This window comes from Apium graveolens, chromosome 2, assembly GCF_009905375.1.
Source record: "Apium graveolens cultivar Ventura chromosome 2, ASM990537v1, whole genome shotgun sequence".
Lineage (NCBI taxonomy): Eukaryota > Viridiplantae > Streptophyta > Magnoliopsida > Apiales > Apiaceae > Apium > Apium graveolens.
In genome coordinates, this window is record NC_133648.1 from 16,908,083 (window position 1) to 16,925,359 (window position 17,277).

Consider the following 17,277-nt stretch of genomic DNA (forward strand, 5'->3'; position numbering starts at 1 on the left):
TATACGAACATAACACCCTGAACCTTGGCCATCAACTTCAACTAAACATGACATAACCAACTAAGTCTATAACCCTCTCTGCCTCTTTGTGTTTTGTAACTATTACATGTACAACAACATATTCTCAACTCACTATATATTTGTGGATCCACATGTAAAGCTTCTGGTATCTATCAATCTTAGTAATCTTTTGCTACCACAAATACCAGGTTAGTTAATACTAATAAACACCCTCTTCACCTTTTAAATATTATCAACCTTTTGATCACACTGTTCTTTAATATGTTTCTCAAGTTTTTACTTAATTAAGTTCTTTACTTGAGTAGTTGAATGCACAATTTAATCTTGTTAATCTTTAGTTTTATCTTTGTGGGTAATCTAAGAATCTTTAACTTTGATTATTAATTGTCTTTATGCAACAGAAATATCAATTTGTTGAAGCTTCTGGTGAGAAGCTGCAGTTTCATCATTCTGGCCGTCCCTGCAGTTAATTCCTTGAGTTGGGCTAAGGGGGTTGCAATTAAATTTACCCAAAATTCAGTTTTGGGCTTTCGACTAATTTGGCACCAGCCCATTGATTATGGCTAATGTTGTTCTTGTTTAGAATTGATTGGTAATTTTTGTAGTTGGAATCTTTTATTTAGTATAATAGAGCTCAGTGGTGTCTTTTCTTGCACATATTGATATTGGAAGTGATCTGTTTACCGAGAATTCGAGACGAAAGCTTGTGTATTTTTACATTTTTGTGAAGCAGTGTATGTGGCTGACAATGGTCAAGTTTAGTTGCTTCTCTGCACTTGTTGGTGGGAAGAAAAGAGACAAGGTGAGAATCATCATGTCCATCAAATAGTCTTTTTAGTTTCGTATTTTGTGGTTACTCTCTTCTTTATTTTTGACATATGCCACAAATCTTACTGCAATTTTGCGAACTTGGATTTGGCAATATTAAAGGGGAGCGTTGAATTAGCTAAACAATGAACAAATTAGTGGAGTGTTTCTCTTCAACTTGATTCACTTGTAGTAATAATTAGCATTTTTGGAAGCATTGAGGGGAACTAAGAGAAAGCTTTACGTATCTAGTGCTTATTTCTTGTAAATGGATAATTTGATCCTTTAAAGGTTTAAGCAGCTTTAATGGTCAATAAAAAATATTGGTAAGCAGTTGAGTTATGACCAATCAGTTTAAGCAATGAATTGTAATTTTACTCGTGATCTAAAATTATAGATGCATCTCTACTTTTGGAATGGATATTAATGATAATGGTTATCGTTGTTTGGATTGAAATTTATAATTTTGTATGGTGCTAGCATTTTATTTGCCATCACTAATTCTCTTTCCTCAGACAGATAAAAAAACTGTAATCGATGTTGATGACAATAAAGAGCTAGAGTCTTTGCCAGTAAAATTTGAGCCACTGGCGGAGACTAGCGAGGAAAAGTCAAGTTCTTACAATATATTGGTACCTTTCGCCATTGCAAAAAGTTCTAGTTATAAACTTAAGGTAGTAAGTTATGATAGTCCTACTGCTGGTGAAGTGGATGACGTAGCTTATGAAGGCGAAGGTGAATACGAACATGATGAGAATGTTACAGTGAAGAGGGGAGTTTATGATAAAGAAGACTTTGCTAGTTTGAGAAGAGAAAATGATAAATCAGTCAAGTCTAATGTTTTCAATTCGTTCAATACCGACTCAAGTGATCCAGTTGATAGTATAATTGAGAAAGAGGCTGAAAATGAGGTTGACATAATTTTAAATGGACATGTCAGTGATCCAGGGACTGCAAAAGCTGAAGTGTGGACATCTCCAAAGCTCAAGCGCTCATGCTCTAATCTGGAAACAAGTGATAAGTTAAAAAAGATTGCTGATAGTGTGCCTCTTTCGAAATCTCAGTCTTTTGAAGAAATGCAAAAATTAACCAAAAGAATGACACAGGTTGTTCATCAAGGAAGCCTTGGAAGCCCTAACTCTGTAATGACTCATCGAAGTGCTGATAAAGTAATGCTAAAGAAGCACTCTTCGAGTCAAATCTTACCCTCGAGGAGCAGAAGATTGTGGTGGAAATTGTTCCTTTGGAGCCACAGAAACCTTCATGAACCATGGACAACAAAACAGCTTCCTGATAACCCCCCATTAAACCAACAAGGTGGGTACTCCTCGGACACTTATGAACCAAACAGAGGCACGAGCTTCGGCTCAGCTAACTCATTTACTTTTGGCAAAGGCGGTGAGGATGATGACAACCAGAGTTGGAATAAGGATAATGACGACCAGAGTTGGAATAAGATTCGTCGCAAATCTGGTTCGTTGCCAGAGAATCAGTGGGTTGCTTTCTCTACCGATTCAGCATCCTCAATGGCCCGCGTAGACGAATGGGTGAAAGATATTTCTGGTGAATCTCCATTTGTAGTGGACGATGGTGCTCCACCTAAGGATGGGACCAGCTTTCCGCCCTCTCCTGATTCTGGTAAATTACCAGCGAAAACTACATCTCAGTTTCTTCGGAGTCAGGATGTGAATCTTCCTGAGCATATCGCACATGCCAACAGTGTGATACAATCATTGAATTTTTCCTCAATGGTAGCTCATATGTCCGGTATAGGCTTACAGGTTATTCCTTCTATTTGGCGCTTCTCTAGTCTTCGATCTGTCAACTTATCAGCGAACCACATAGGTGGGTGGCAAGATCAATATTGCATCAAGTATATAAGTAGTTTTTGATTGATGACTGAATGATCTTTTCTGTCTTTTTATCTTGCAGTTCGTATAAGTCCAGGTTCTCTGCCAAAAGGACTCCACACTCTCAACTTATCAAGAAATAAAATAAACACGATCGAAGGCCTTAAAGAACTGACCCGGTTAAGACTGCTTGATCTGAGTTACAACAAAATATCTCGAATTGGGCAAGGTATCTCTTTCTGTAGCATATGTTCTTGAGTTAAAATTGTTTCTAGAAACTGAAGTACATTCTTGGACTGATAGAACTGATAATGTAGAGTTTACAAGTGCATAGAAGAGCAGTATTTATAAAGGCAAGCAAAAAATTGTAATTACTAATTCATGCCTAATTGAGTGTCCCACAATATGTATTAGGATTGTCCAACTGTACACTGATAAAAGAGCTCTACCTTGCGGGGAACAAGATAAGCGATGTTGAGGGGTTACATAGGCTTTCAAAGCTCACAATCTTGGACTTGAGTTTCAACAAGATCACCACAACGAAAGCACTTGGGCAAATCGTGGCTAATTACAACTCCCTGCTTGCCCTAAATCTGTTGGGAAATCCGATCCATAACAATATAAGCGATGACCAATTACGCAGGGCAGTTTGTGGCCTTTTACCAAAGCTAGCTTACCTGAACAAGCAGCCCATCAACCCACAGAAGGCACGCGAGATAGCTGCTGAATCTATCGCTAGAGCTGCAATTGGAGGCAGTGATAAAGGCATCCGCAGAAGAGCGGTGAAGAAGAGCCAAGGTGGATCTTCTGTTAGTAGCCCCAAGAGGAATGTAGCTGTTACGCGGAAAAGTAAGCACAGGCTGAAGAGCAGAACCCACCAACATTCTCCTCTACAGACATAATACAGGCATGATAATTGTCATTTCTGATAACTGAAGGCAGGTTTACGGTATCTTTATTGAATTCATACTTTTTTGCTCAATATTTGCTATGTAAATTTCAATTGTTCAGCCTCAACTTTACATAGCTCAAACACATAATAAAATGTATTGTTGGGATTCTATATCCCCTCCTCCTCGATGGCTGTTTTTTGGCTATAAACTAGCTAAATTCACTGAAACATTTGTTTTTTTGTGTATGAAGGATATGGTGAATTCTTTTGAAGAATACAATGTTTATATTATAGCTATATTATTTTCCTTCATTTGTGTTATTAATCTTTTATATATTACCAATGTAGATATTTTTCCTTGCGAAGCCTTAGATGACTGCTTGTTTTAGATATTTCTTTAGCTTAAGATCTCAATATTATGAAATGTGTAGCATAAGAATCTTGATTTTTGAATGCATGTTTTTGTTAAGATCACTACCCTTGTTTCTAAACGCTCCAACACTAGTGCTTGCCGAGCAGACTTTTGACTTTTGTTAAGAAACGTTGTTGAAAATGCAAGGAAAACATTAGACTAAACAAGTTAGTTTTACAATTTTTTTAGTAAGATCAATTACAAGAAATTTAGCTACACGCACATCTCCACTGAGATTGGCAGAACTGACTTGCTGCTTCACAGGATACGTACCACTGTTCAAATCACCAGTATCAAGTTAAATGATAATTGCAGACATTTCTGCAAAACTGCTTTTCATTTTTTCTGCATAACATCTATTCTCCTTTTAAGTAGAACTTTCTCCTCTGCACAACTGTTGGGATCATCAAATCCCTTACAATGTCCCACAAACTGATAGAGATAGACACTACATACCGGACACATTTTTACTATAACTGCTCTGAATACTTTCCGCAGAATGTCCTCTTCTTCTTGCACTATAGGTCTTCACAGTCTCGTTCTAATTTTCCTCAATTTTAGGCAAGTTTACTATAACTGCTCTGAATACTTTCTGCAGAACGTCCTCTTCTTGCACTTTAGGTCTTCACAGTCTCGTTCTAATTTTCCTCAATTTTAGGCAAGTCAAAAAAATTAGAGAAAGCACTCCACCAAGTCGCCAACCATGCCAAAATTTATTGATCATCGATGTTTTTAATTCCGGCAACAAGGGTTGATCCAAAATATCATATACAAACATTGAGGATATGATAATTGACATTCCATTTTTCAGGTATTTGTTATACTATATTATTTTTTATATGCATGGAAACTACTTCTTGCTAAATCTGCAAGGAAATTGTATGTACATTGCAGTTCATGTATTGAATACGAAATTAAGATTAAAATATTGTATTGCTCATGCTTATGGCTGAAATTTAAGAGGGGCCATGTTGGTGCTCCCCCACAAACTTAAATAGATGTTGAAGTTGAAGTTGAAGTTGAAGTTGCATATTGACAAGGCAATCAATCCTTGTGTAAGGCCCATTGCATGTTATGAGAGCAACAAGTTAAGAAGACACATTTGAAATGTTGATAATTTATCAGCTGAAACTCATTCAGTTGTGAGAAGATGACATCTTTTACGAGAATTTAGGGTAGCTGAGAGTTGTCGCTGTCCTTGTAGTAGCTTACATTTCTACGTAACTGAGACGATTTTTAAAACATGGCACCAAACCACCCGATTCATATAAAACATGAATGTAGCTTGATGTAAATTTGAGATAATACTTTCATTTTGATGAAAATGGCACAAGCCTAATTTGTCGGTAAAATTGATCATATCTAGTTATGGAACAATTCGAGCTTGAAGTTTAATGCGTAAAATCATCTGATCAAGGCATGATTCCAACTCAATCAACACAATTGTCTAAGATCTCCATTCATACCAAGCACAAAGAAACCCTAATTTACAGTCCTCTGCCAACAGGTGAAAAATAACGAGTGATAATAGTCGAGTTAACATACCCTAAGTGAAGGAATATTAAAATTAAATATGAGAGGCAAAAAAGCATGCCTTCACAGTGGTATCTTGCTTAGCTATATATGAAGGGAATGGAAAGTTTACTCAGAAGCTGTTGGATGGATGTAGTACAGTAAATAAGAGCATTTGCATCTTCTGTAAACAGCTTCAGAATCTATTTGTAATGTTGTTGTATAATTTATAAAGATAGATCACAAGGAAAATGTGAAGTGTAGTCCTATACTTTTATGTCCTGCCCTGTGCTTCAATTGTGTAATTACATGACCCTATGTACACCTTACGGTTACATAGGTAAGTCGGTTCTCCCAGATGAACCATTTCTCTGCTTTCAGCTTTTCACTCCAAAACTTTCTATTGCACACCCTATATCGGTGGAACTTTGCAACTCTTACTTTAGATCCATACAAACGAATATGAATAATTCATCTACATTTTTGTGCTTCCTTCTCGTGTACACCTTAGTTTACTATTCTCTTGAAGAAGGGTTTCTGGCAAACAAGTAGTCGCTCATCACTGTTACTCTCAATCTCAACAACCCGGGCATCCCATTTTAAGAGTGGCGCAAGGGATCTTGCTGTTTCAATTAGTGAAACTGTGTCACGAAGTATCACCCAGCCCTGAAAACAAGCCACGAACATTAAGCAAATGTATCATAAGGGAGTACATGCAAATGTTTCTTGGCAAGCCGTTGAATATTAAGCAAATGTATCATAAGGGAATGCATGCAAATGTTTCTTGGTAAGCCGTTTAGTCTATAGGCTCACACTGGTAATGCAAAATCCTTACTAATAAATATGTTTTGCGTCGCATATTTTAACTGAAGGGATAGGTAACTTTTGTATCATGCTCTGTATGTTACATTAGAGCTAATGACTTTAGCAAGAAGTTAAAAATTAAATTAGGTATAAAAAGTTACATAAGCATTAAACAGCAACATAAGTGTGTTTACATAAGCACTGAACAGCAACTAACGTGTGTAAAACATGAGTAATGTAACAAGAGCAAACTTATGGTACCTCCGGTCGAAGTAAACGATCAATCTCAGAAAACACATCTTGCATGGAGCATCTTCGCTTATGTGCAATTTCAAGCGATAAAAGTCCTTCGGCATGGACCATATCATAGGTCCTCGGATAAGATGGGAATGCTTCACACCTAAATGAGAAAAGGTTTCTCAGTTCAAAACTTCAAATCACGTTATAGAAGAAAAGGAACACATTGATAATTCACGTCAATCAGAAAAATCAATAGATATTTCATTATGTTATTTTATTTTTCTTTGCTGCCTCTTAATATGCAACTCATCTTAATTTTTTCTAAGCAATATACCTCCCCCCCCTCCCTCCCAAGTGGAACAGACAACAATATAATTTGGTACGATCTGTACAGTAATAGATGTTCGAGTTAGCACTTACCAGTCATGCAGTACACCAACAAATCCTCTATCAAGGATAAGAGGAAGGTAGTTGTGCCCGTTTGTCGGTACTACATTCATGACCCAAACAGATTTCCCTGCTTCTAACAGGGCAGAATTAAAACCGCCAAGATGGGCATTCATGTCTAACACATTCCTGACCATGTTATAAGGTGGAGAAGGATCTTCATCACCAGGTCTCTTTGGGTGATCTGAAAATATTAAGGGCGAAAGTAGAGACCAAAAGTTTTTGACTGCAGAATTCCAATTTAGAGTATCCTCAGCAAGATCCTCTGAATGTAGACCCAGACCTGAAAAGTCATAGATAGATAGTATTAATAAAAGTAAGGACATATATGTGCTCAGCTATCAGCTTTATGGTAACTCGTGAAAACCTAAAGTTCTTATGTTTCAACAATAGACAGTATAAGCATGCTTACAGTGTAACACAGTCATAAATAAATAATAACAGAGTCAAAAACCGATACAAATAATTCAAAAAATAAAAACAATTACCATAAGTTTGTATTTCCTTGGGTTGCAAATTAGACCTAGCAGGCCAGGGCGCCCTGTCTTCAATCGAAACCCATCTGCGACTCTGTGTGCCCCCTATGCACGTTTGAAGTGGACTATAGTAAGGAGTTTCAATATCATGGCGCTTACTACATAGAGGAGGGCCGGAACCAGATTTCCTAGACAAATTAACCAGTTCATCAGACACATCTGCAAATCCTTCAACTCATTGTTCATGAAATTTGTAAGTTAGATGTAAACATGACTTGAAAAGACTATGCACTAAGTTAGCCTCACCTAGAAGCATAACATTTCTTCTGGCTAGTCTTTTTCCATACAACAGTTTCCTCTTGTTGTGATAACAGATCCCAGCAAAGACCTGAGGCAAAACTTTGGACAATACTCCATCGTTTTTCATTTTCTTTGTGACGAAGGAAGCCCTGTGTATTTGTCAATGGTGCTGTCCAGACAAAGTATCCTCCAGGACGTAGGACTCGATCAACTTCGATCAGAAGAATACCATCTGTACCACAACAATAAAGTGTTCACTGACGCATCTAAAAGCTGTGGACTTGTGTACATCCAAGGTACAATGCATGACACAAAGATGCTATGATCTGACATATACATGATAAAAATGACTGAACATCCTAAAATGAGGACTTCTATGTTGTAAATTATTTCAACACTTGAACATGTGACAGGGAGAGCTTATAGAAGCTTCAGTCAGGTAACTCTGAGAGAATATAGTTAGTATATTCTGATGGACTGCATTATGATATGATCTCGTTTAGAATCTGACATAGTAAGGGAGACAACAAAAAAACTGAGTTGCTGAACCATCACTCGTATAGTGTGAGTAGTGTGTTTACTAAATCTTGCCTCGACAAGAGTATATAATAAGTACCTTAGCCTGCAAAAGCAGCAACAGTATGCAAGAATGCATTTGTCTCTTCTATAATTCCAAGAAGTTGGGGGTACGTGCAATCCAAGTATACTATTTCCCCTATCCCAAAAAGGTTGACACTTTTCTTTTTGCACGCATTTTAAGACGCACGGTAAAGATACTTATAAGTAATATATTTCAATTTTTTTGTTGTATAAATATATGAGCTTTATAGTTTTATACAAAACAAAAATATTAAAATATGTTACTTGTAAGTACCTCTTCCGAAGACATTAAAATGCGTAAAAAATCAGTCATCCTTTTTGGGACGGAGGGAGTACGACTTATAGAATGATAAATGATTTGACTTAAACGATATGTATAACAAGTTAACAACATATGGACTATCTTCCTCCCACCAAAGAGATTATCAGCATTTAAGGTTTGAGCACAATCTTATGCTCTAGTGCTCACTGCTCAGTAAAACAATAAAACCAAATCAGAAAAGACATTGCCGCAACTTTTAGAACTTGTTAGTGGGTGAGGGTACAGGACATTAGAAATCTGAGTCACATTGGTTCTCAAAAAATTCATTAAACCCTATTATTATTTTAAAATTCAAATAAGATCCCCCACCCAGCCGCCACCCCAAGATGTATGAGATTGTGTGCAAGAAAGAAGAAAGGGTAAAAAAGTTACACTCCGTATTCAAAATTACAAGTGATTTTAAAGTTTTAAGCTGTAGTTGTTTAAACTACTAATAGATTAGTCAGTGCATCTTCTCTACATTTATTTTACGAAGAAAAATATGGAGGCCTGCACCAGTTTAAGCATCATTAGATCTTAGAAGGGGGGAAATTATAGAGATTAAAAAATAAAATTTAGGAAGCAAGAAAAAATATATCTGAATTTTAATATTAAAACCATAGTAATTACTTAATGTTTAATAAAAACCAGTAACAAGAAATAGCAAGCTGGGAGTATCCATTAAAGGTTGTTATAATAGTAGCAAGAAGATCTTTTAAACTTTTGTTATGTCAGTCCGGTAAATTTTTGGTTGGACTTTTTTTATGCAGATAGCAACTCGGGTATGATAAATGAAAGGAATGATGGATCACACTTTAGCAGTTTAATTTTCATTGGATATATGCACCTGATAATTTTTTAATTACATTGCATGTTGTGCATACCTCTCTGGTCCCAATCAACGCCGCATCGAGCACAATGTATCATGTCAAAAGAGAGTGATGGATAAGGAAATTGTTTTGAAGTTAAAGACCCAAGCATTGCTGGAAGACCTCTTTCTAGAGTTAGTTGAACCTGACTTCCTGAAGCCTCAAACTCCGCAACACACATGGTTAATAGTTGTTTAGAGAAAAGATGTGCTCCAAAACTACCATAACCACATCCTATATCCAGAATAGTCCTAACCTGATAACCACCGAAAATGTGTCATAAAATTGTGAAGCAATTTTTTAAGCTAAATGCATCATCTAATAGTTTGCTGTGTAGCGTAAAAGTATTGAGACACATTAATACACACATGCACATGCGCGCGCAGAGAGAGTGATATATATGCAGCATCAAACCCTTTTACATCATCATTGGAAGTTGACTATTAAACCGGTACTTATAGGCATGAACATAACTCAAATGTTCCAAATAGGCAAGTAACTCTATGACAAAAATATGGAAATCTTTATAATTGTGACTCCAAAGAAGGGAAATCGGAACTTCTATAAATTTCCAAACTATAAATAGCCGGGAAGCTCAAAAAGAATAACTAATAAGCTAAAATGTAGAAGAAAATTTCCCTCAAATAAGTAGATAGTGACATCAGATTTCAGAAAGTAGAATTATCTAACTTACCCCGGCTTGTATAAAGTTAGATTCATTTCTAAGACCGATCATTTCTGCAATTTGATGAGAGTAGTCTTCAACCCCATCAAACATTGGAGATGCAGATCGAAAGGAGATCTGATCCTCGTCTAGCATCATCATCCTGCAGTTGTGCGAAGTCGATATTATTCAATTTTATTAAATTGTAAAGACGAGAAAACCTTTATTCCCGATGATGATACAAATGTTGAATTGTTAATACAATACAGCGGTTTACTCACCTTTTTGTCAAACTTCCAGAGGAAAGTACCTCCTGCGCAGTGATCTTCACGTTGGAAACCCAGATGACATCTTGTCCAGTAGGCCACCTAAGTGGAATTTTATAATTGGCTGGCGATAGAACCAGGCAATTTTGCAACGACGAAGATCCACAATGACGGTCATTTTCTTCACCTTTTGGAAAACCCAAGTCAAGATTCATTGTAACATTGAAGCAAGGAACATAATTTTCTGACTCGTCAGGACAAAATTCCAGTTCTTTGAACCTTGCAGTACCACTAGAAAGCTGTCCAATTTCCAACAAATCCGACACAAGTTGCTCCTGAAGTCGTCTGTATCCATGAAATATCTGACCTCTCGACGTAGTACTAATAGAGATTGTCCACCAAAATGAACCAGTAAGAGCAAGTACTACGATAAAAGCTAGACTAATCTTGAGAAAAAGCAAAATCAATTTATGGCGGTTCCTCATACTCGTGGGACTGAACTGATCAGACACAAAACCATTCTCACCTACACTGCTTTTATCTTGAAAAAATAGACGAAAAGGAAACCTAAGAGATAAAAACGATTGATCAGGACGCAACCGACTTTTATCAATATTATCTTTATCTGTACTGTCTTTCATCTGAGAATCACTCCACAAGTCATTGATGCCCCCTGATAATCTCCCACCACCCGAAACACCCCGATGAAGTGGTCTCGACATTTTCCCTACCTATAAGCACACACAAACCAAACATAAAAAAACATAAAGACCCTCTCAAGAATTTCAGTTTAAAAAGCTCAGGCCTGACCACATAAAGATAATAAAAATTCCTAAACTAAGATCCATACTTAAAATGTCTGGTCCTCCTCAAATACACACATATAGTATTACTAAATCCCAAATATATACACCATCAAAATAGCTAATACAGATACAATCAAGTTCAGATCTTTAAATCATAAATGGTAAAAAAAACTACTTCAATTATTAGTATCAAGAATTCAAGAAAAAGCAGTCAGACAAGTACAACACTATATATAGTAAAAACAGATGCACACAGTTAAAATGAGGTCTTTTTCACTTAAACCTACCTTAAATTCAAGAACACAAAAACCCCATTAGTACTAACACTGATCAGCAAAAACCCTTTTGAAATTTAAGCTGAATTTAAAAAAAAAAGCAATATAAAGATAGAATAAATTGACTAAGAGACTGTATAAGAAAACAAGAAGAAAAATCAGTTAGTAGAGTACCTTAAAATGAGGTAGAGTGAGAGAAGAGAGAGAGCCCTGAAATTGAGGCTATTTTGAAGTGATTTTTCAAGATAAAGTCATCATTTTTATTGAATTTTGTTGTTGAGCTTCAAACAAGTTGTTTTCTGTAGTCTTTTCTTGCAACAAACAAACAAATGTAAAGGGGTTTGAGCAGAGAGAGAGAGAGAGATTTAAGAGAGAGAGATCCAATCGAAAGAGTGCTTATAAATGACTACTACCTCTCTTGGGCGTCCATGATGACGATATAGAAAACTATATTACACATTCATAGTACATACGATATTACGATGTACAGACACACTTTATTAAATACACTTTAAGTTTTACTGTTTGATTTTTGATAAATATTGTATTACATTGTTATGAGAGTTAGTATTACAGTTTTAATTGTTAGTATGAATTTTTGAGAAAAGAAATTCTCGAATTTGATATCAAAATTTAGTCCTAATGATGTGATGATTTAACAATTTTGGAGAATATTATCGAAAAAAAATAGGTAAATGCAGCAGCAGATCCTTTATCACTAATTTAATTATAGCCATTCAAATCACGGAATGTGCCATTTTTAATTCATTTTCTACAACTATTCCGATATAAAATAAGTTTACCAATGATCAGGTTGAGCACTTTTCACTTCACCGAGGTCAATTCGTGTCGCGTGTATTGTGTAATCTGGGTGTGGAATTAAATAGTAAAACTAAAATATTTACGGTAGAGCGGATTTCAGTATTAGGAACGGCAGTGTATAGTATACTGCAGCAGCTTCAATTGTCTATAGCATCTTATTGGTTATTATTCATTATTTATTTATTATTATTATTATAAATAATTTACTAGAAAAAGGTGTAGATCGAATTCTTTGGCGAAGGGCAGATAGAAGAATTTAAATTAAATCATATTCAAATATTTTTTCACTTTCACTGTTTCCGCCGAAATTGTCGGATGTGCACCCGTGACAGAATTGCTATTATTCGTTTTATATATTTTTTCTTTTCATTTATTAATTATCTGATAAATTTGAATACACAAAACACATTAATATTTCTTGCATAATTCATTTGTTTTAAAAAAATCCTGACAAAAAAATAACAAAACAACTGATCAACTTCTGGTTCAAATAAAACTAGGATACATGAATCTGATAAAAATTGTAAACATATGATTTACTAAAAAAAGATAACGGAGTCGCTACACCTCACAAGAAAAAAAATAACGGAGAGCTATAATTAATTTGCGTTTTTCTCTCCATATCTGTGAGAGTTGGTTTTTCTCTCCGTATCTGGAATTTCATATTTGTGTGAGTTGTTTTGTGATGGCACGTTATCAAAATATTAGTGAGCAGTTACCAGATCTGAATGTGGAGGATGAGGCGAACGAAGATTTGGTTTTTGAAGGAGATGTAGAGGAGCGGGTTAACAAATATGATCTATGTCTTGTGGGAAGGTTTTTGACGGAGAAAAACATCAACATTAGAGCTATGAAAACAAAGATAACGGATATTTGAAAACCCGCGGTGGGTATCAACATCAAAGAATTGGAACAGGGACATGGGTGATGAATGGTGGGCCTTGAAATTTTGACAACGCAATGCTTCTGGTGGAATCGATCCCGGCAGGAGAGGATCCTCTGAAAGTTCCTCTATGGTGGTTGAATATTAGGATTCAGATTCATGGTCTACCGAATGGGTTTATGCTGAAGCGGTTGGACAACAACTGGGTAATTTTTTGGAGAATTCATTTCATATGATCCAAAGAACAATAGTAGTATATGGAGGGAATGCATGCGGGTAAAAATAAGATTGGATGTTAGGAAGCCACTTAAGAGAAAGAAGAAGATCAAAAGAAAAAATGGATCAGAATTCGTAGTATCATGCAAATATGAGAGGCTGGGGACTTCTGTTTTGCGTGTGGCTTAGTTACACATACTGAGAGATTCTGTCGTAAATCTTTGGATACAAGGAGTGAAGGTGGTGATCAAGAATGGGGCTCATGGCTTCGTGCACCACCACGGCGAGGAGTGGGGCAGGGCGGCGGTAAATGGCTAAGGGAGGAGGACGATGTTGGCTGGGCGGAGAGAGTCGGTAGGGGAAATAACTACCCTTCTTTTTCGGGCGGAGATTCAAGTGTTCAAGATAGGAGTGGAATTTTGAGGCGTGATGTTAGGAGCACTGTGGGGGAATTCAAATGATATATCATTAAGGATAACTCAAGGCGGGATTATAAATGCTAACGGGCCTAAACAGTTTGTGGCTATAAAAAATGGGCTTTATGAAGAGGAGGACGTTGGGCTGGATATTGAGGAGAGAAAAAGGAAACATATTGGGCCAGTGTCTAAAACCACAATGGATATAGATGGTACATTAGTAAGGAAAAAGCAGGGCAACATAATGGGACAACTCCAAGAAACTGTATTTTCTGAAACTGATTATACAATTTCTAGTAATTCTGTTTCGGCTAAGCTTGCGGTGCAAGCTAGCCGCCCATTATGAATTATTTAAGTTGGAACTGCAGAGGTATGGGGAGCCTCTGTGCAGTTCCTATCTTTGGAGATTTATTAAAATCTTCCAACCCTGATTTTGTGTTCTTGTCAAAAACTTTAAGTGATAAGAAAGATATTAAGGAGTTAGCAAATAAGTTTGGTTTCTTTGATTACTTTGCAGTAGATAAAGTAGGGAGAGAAGGAGGTTTAGCTATTATGTGGAAGCGTTTTGTTGGGTGTAATGTGATTGATTTTTCGAATAATCATATTGATGTGCATATTATGGAGGGGTCGAATGTAGATTGGAGGTTAACTTGTTATTATGGGTTCCCAGAGAGAGACAGAAGACAGAATGCTTGGCATTTTTTGAGAGGGCTGGTGAGGTATGATAGTATCCCCTGGTGTATTGTTGGGGACTTCAATGATATGCTGTGTGTTACAAATAAAATGGGACCTTATCCCCACCCTCAGTCATTGCTAGACGGATTCAAAGCTACAATAGATGATTGTGGACTCTTAGAGGTTGACTTGAAAGGAGGTGATTACACGTGGGAGAAAAGCAAGGGTAAACCAAACTGGGTAAGAGAGAGACTAGATAGAGCGTTTGCCGATGCTAAGAGGAAATTTCCCCTCTGTAAGTTAACTGTTACCCATAGTATCAAATCTGATCATGATCCCATATTGCTCGAACATGTCAATACTAAAGGAAGCAATTCAAATTTAAATTTGAGAACACATAGATTCATGAGTCTAGTTTTAAAGAATGAGTGGTTCAATACTGGAAAGAGATTCCTAAAATTCATTTGCTTCCGAAGTTATTATCTGTTTCAACTTTTATGGCGAGATGGGGCAGGACTTTCTTCCATAAATTCTGAGACAAAGTAAAAAACATAAAAGAATTCTCTGTAATCTGGTAGATAGGATAGATGGGGAGGGAGTGAAGAGGTATTTTGAGGAAAGACAGAAACTGGAGGATCTATTGATGCATGAAGAACTATACTGGAAGCAAAGAGCCAAAGCTTTTTGGTTGACTGAAGGAGACACTAATTCGAAGTATTTTCATGCAGCAGCGTCAAAAAGGAAAAAGTTAAATCACATCACTCATCTTGTAACTGGAGAAAATGAGGTAGTGGACAGTCACGATGGCATGGGCAGGGTGGTGCTTGATTACTTCAGAAGTGTGTTTGATGGAAGAAATAGTGGCAGTGTTTAGCTTGACAATGCAGAAGCTCGTGTTATATCTGATGAGCATAATATCAGGCTCACGGCTGAGATTAACTTTACGGTGTTTATAATAGCTTTGAAGCAAATGCATCCAGATAAAAGTGTTGGGCCTGATGGTCTGAACCCAGCATTTTTTCAGCATTTCTAGGATTTGTTGGGCAAGGAAGTGTTTAACTGTTGTAAGGATTGGTTGTCTAAGTGTGCGTTTCCAGCGAATTTGAACGATACAACGGTGGTTCTTATCCCAAAGAAATATAACGTAGAACGTATGACAGAGCTTCTTCCTATAGCTCTTTGTAATGTCTTATACAAGATATTAGTGAAAATTCTTGCCAACAGGCTCAAGGTTATCCTCCCTGGTGTGATTTCTGATAACCAATCAGCATTTGTTCCCGAAAGGAATATTTCTGATAATGTGTTAGCTTCCTTCGAGATTCTGCACTTTATGAAGAGAAACAATAGGGGTTCAGAGGGTGAGGTGGCATTGAAATTGGATATTTCCAAAGCTTATGACTGAGTGGACTAGAGTTATTTGAAGAGGAGAATGCAGGTCTTGGGGTTTAATAGCATTTGGATTAGATGGATTATGCTTTGTGTCTCAACAGTAAGTTATTCGATAGCTTTTAATGGTAGTTTGCTTGGGCCAATAGTTCCGAGGCATGGGTTGAGACAAGGAAATCCACTATCTCCCTACCTTTTTTGTTTTGTGTGGATGGCATCTCTCAAGCATTATCAGGAGCTTCAAATGATGGTCTAATCAGTGGGTGTAAAATTTATTTGAATGCTCCTCAAGTAACTCATTTTCTCTTTGCGGATGACAGCTTCTTATTTTTCTAAGCTACTAGAGAAGAAGCAGGAGTGGTTAAAAATATTTTGAATACGTATGGGAGTGAATCATGACAGGTGGTGAACTATCAAAAATCAGGTATGTTCTTTAGTGCCAATGTCAGAAGGGATAAGCAACAAGAGGTTAGAGATATCCTGATGGTACAAAATGAGCTCGGGGATAGCAAGTATCTCGGCCTTCCTTCTCTAATAGGTCAGTCAAAGAAAGCGGTGTTTGGTTTTGTTAAGGATAGAATGTGGAGGAAGATTCAAGACTGGAGCAATCAAATATTATCTAAAGCAGGGAAAATGGTTATGGTGAAAAATGTGGCTCAGACAATTCCTTCCTATAATGTGTCATGTTTTTTAATTCCAAAATCACTGTATACTGAGATTGAACGACTGATGAATGGATATTGGTGGGGTTCTAGTGTGACGCCCTCCAAACCCGGGGTCTAGATTTGGGGGTCACTCGCCAATAAACCAAAATAAAATAATCACAGCGGAATAATATAATAAATATGACCCATTACATGCAACTGGATCGATCACAGGTTATAGTATGGAACAGGCACTATTACAAACCAACTGTTATTACAAACCATAAGTCTAATTAGTTTTACAATTTACTCAAATTTTATTACAAACCTCTAGACTAGTTAAGCGTCCCGAACTGTCTACCTGGAAAACACACCAAACTATCTACAAGCACACAACCTCTGGTCAGACCTAGAACTTAAGCTTGCTCTGGCCTAGCTGGAAAAATCAGGATATGAAACAAGTATGAGCGAAAGATATGCTCAGCAAGCAGTAAATAGCTTATGATTTAGAACAACAACAATAATATATCTTATGAACAAAACCAAACCACAATACCTGAACAGTATCAAAAACTGATATATATTTGATAATTAAACAACATTTGCAATATATTTTATTTTGGGATTGGAATCCTCGAACGATAGTGTGTTGCCGCCGGTGATCAGCCGCGGAGCAACACCGGTATGCTGAAG

General features: G+C 36.7%; 3 protein-coding genes across 3 annotated transcripts; 2 read left to right on the top strand and 1 right to left on the bottom strand.

Moving 5' to 3' along the window:
- Positions 1–7: 7 nt before the first annotated feature.
- Positions 8–3,877, top strand: LOC141707043 (uncharacterized). The gene is made up of 5 exons (XM_074510011.1): positions 8–209; positions 423–823; positions 1,344–2,673; positions 2,761–2,907; positions 3,093–3,877. Exons 2-5 carry the CDS (start codon positions 758–760, stop codon positions 3,578–3,580), a joined length of 2,031 nt encoding a protein of 676 aa, XP_074366112.1. The 5' UTR covers positions 8–209; positions 423–757; the 3' UTR covers positions 3,581–3,877.
- A 1,729-nt stretch (positions 3,878–5,606) lies between these two features.
- On the bottom strand, positions 5,607–11,999 carry LOC141707045 (putative pectin methyltransferase QUA2). Its single transcript, XM_074510012.1, has 9 exons — positions 11,717–11,999; positions 10,477–11,192; positions 10,226–10,358; positions 9,547–9,787; positions 7,768–7,993; positions 7,474–7,649; positions 6,959–7,268; positions 6,560–6,698; positions 5,607–6,160 (listed from the first exon to the last, which is right to left on the bottom strand). Exons 2-9 carry the CDS (start codon positions 11,181–11,183, stop codon positions 6,002–6,004), a joined length of 2,091 nt encoding a protein of 696 aa, XP_074366113.1. The 5' UTR covers positions 11,184–11,192; positions 11,717–11,999; the 3' UTR covers positions 5,607–6,001.
- Positions 12,000–14,251: 2,252 nt separating this feature from the next.
- LOC141685904 (uncharacterized) lies at positions 14,252–15,428 on the top strand. The gene is made up of 2 exons (XM_074490983.1): positions 14,252–14,849; positions 15,133–15,428. Exons 1-2 carry the CDS (start codon positions 14,252–14,254, stop codon positions 15,426–15,428), a joined length of 894 nt encoding a protein of 297 aa, XP_074347084.1.
- Positions 15,429–17,277: the final 1,849 nt, after the last annotated feature.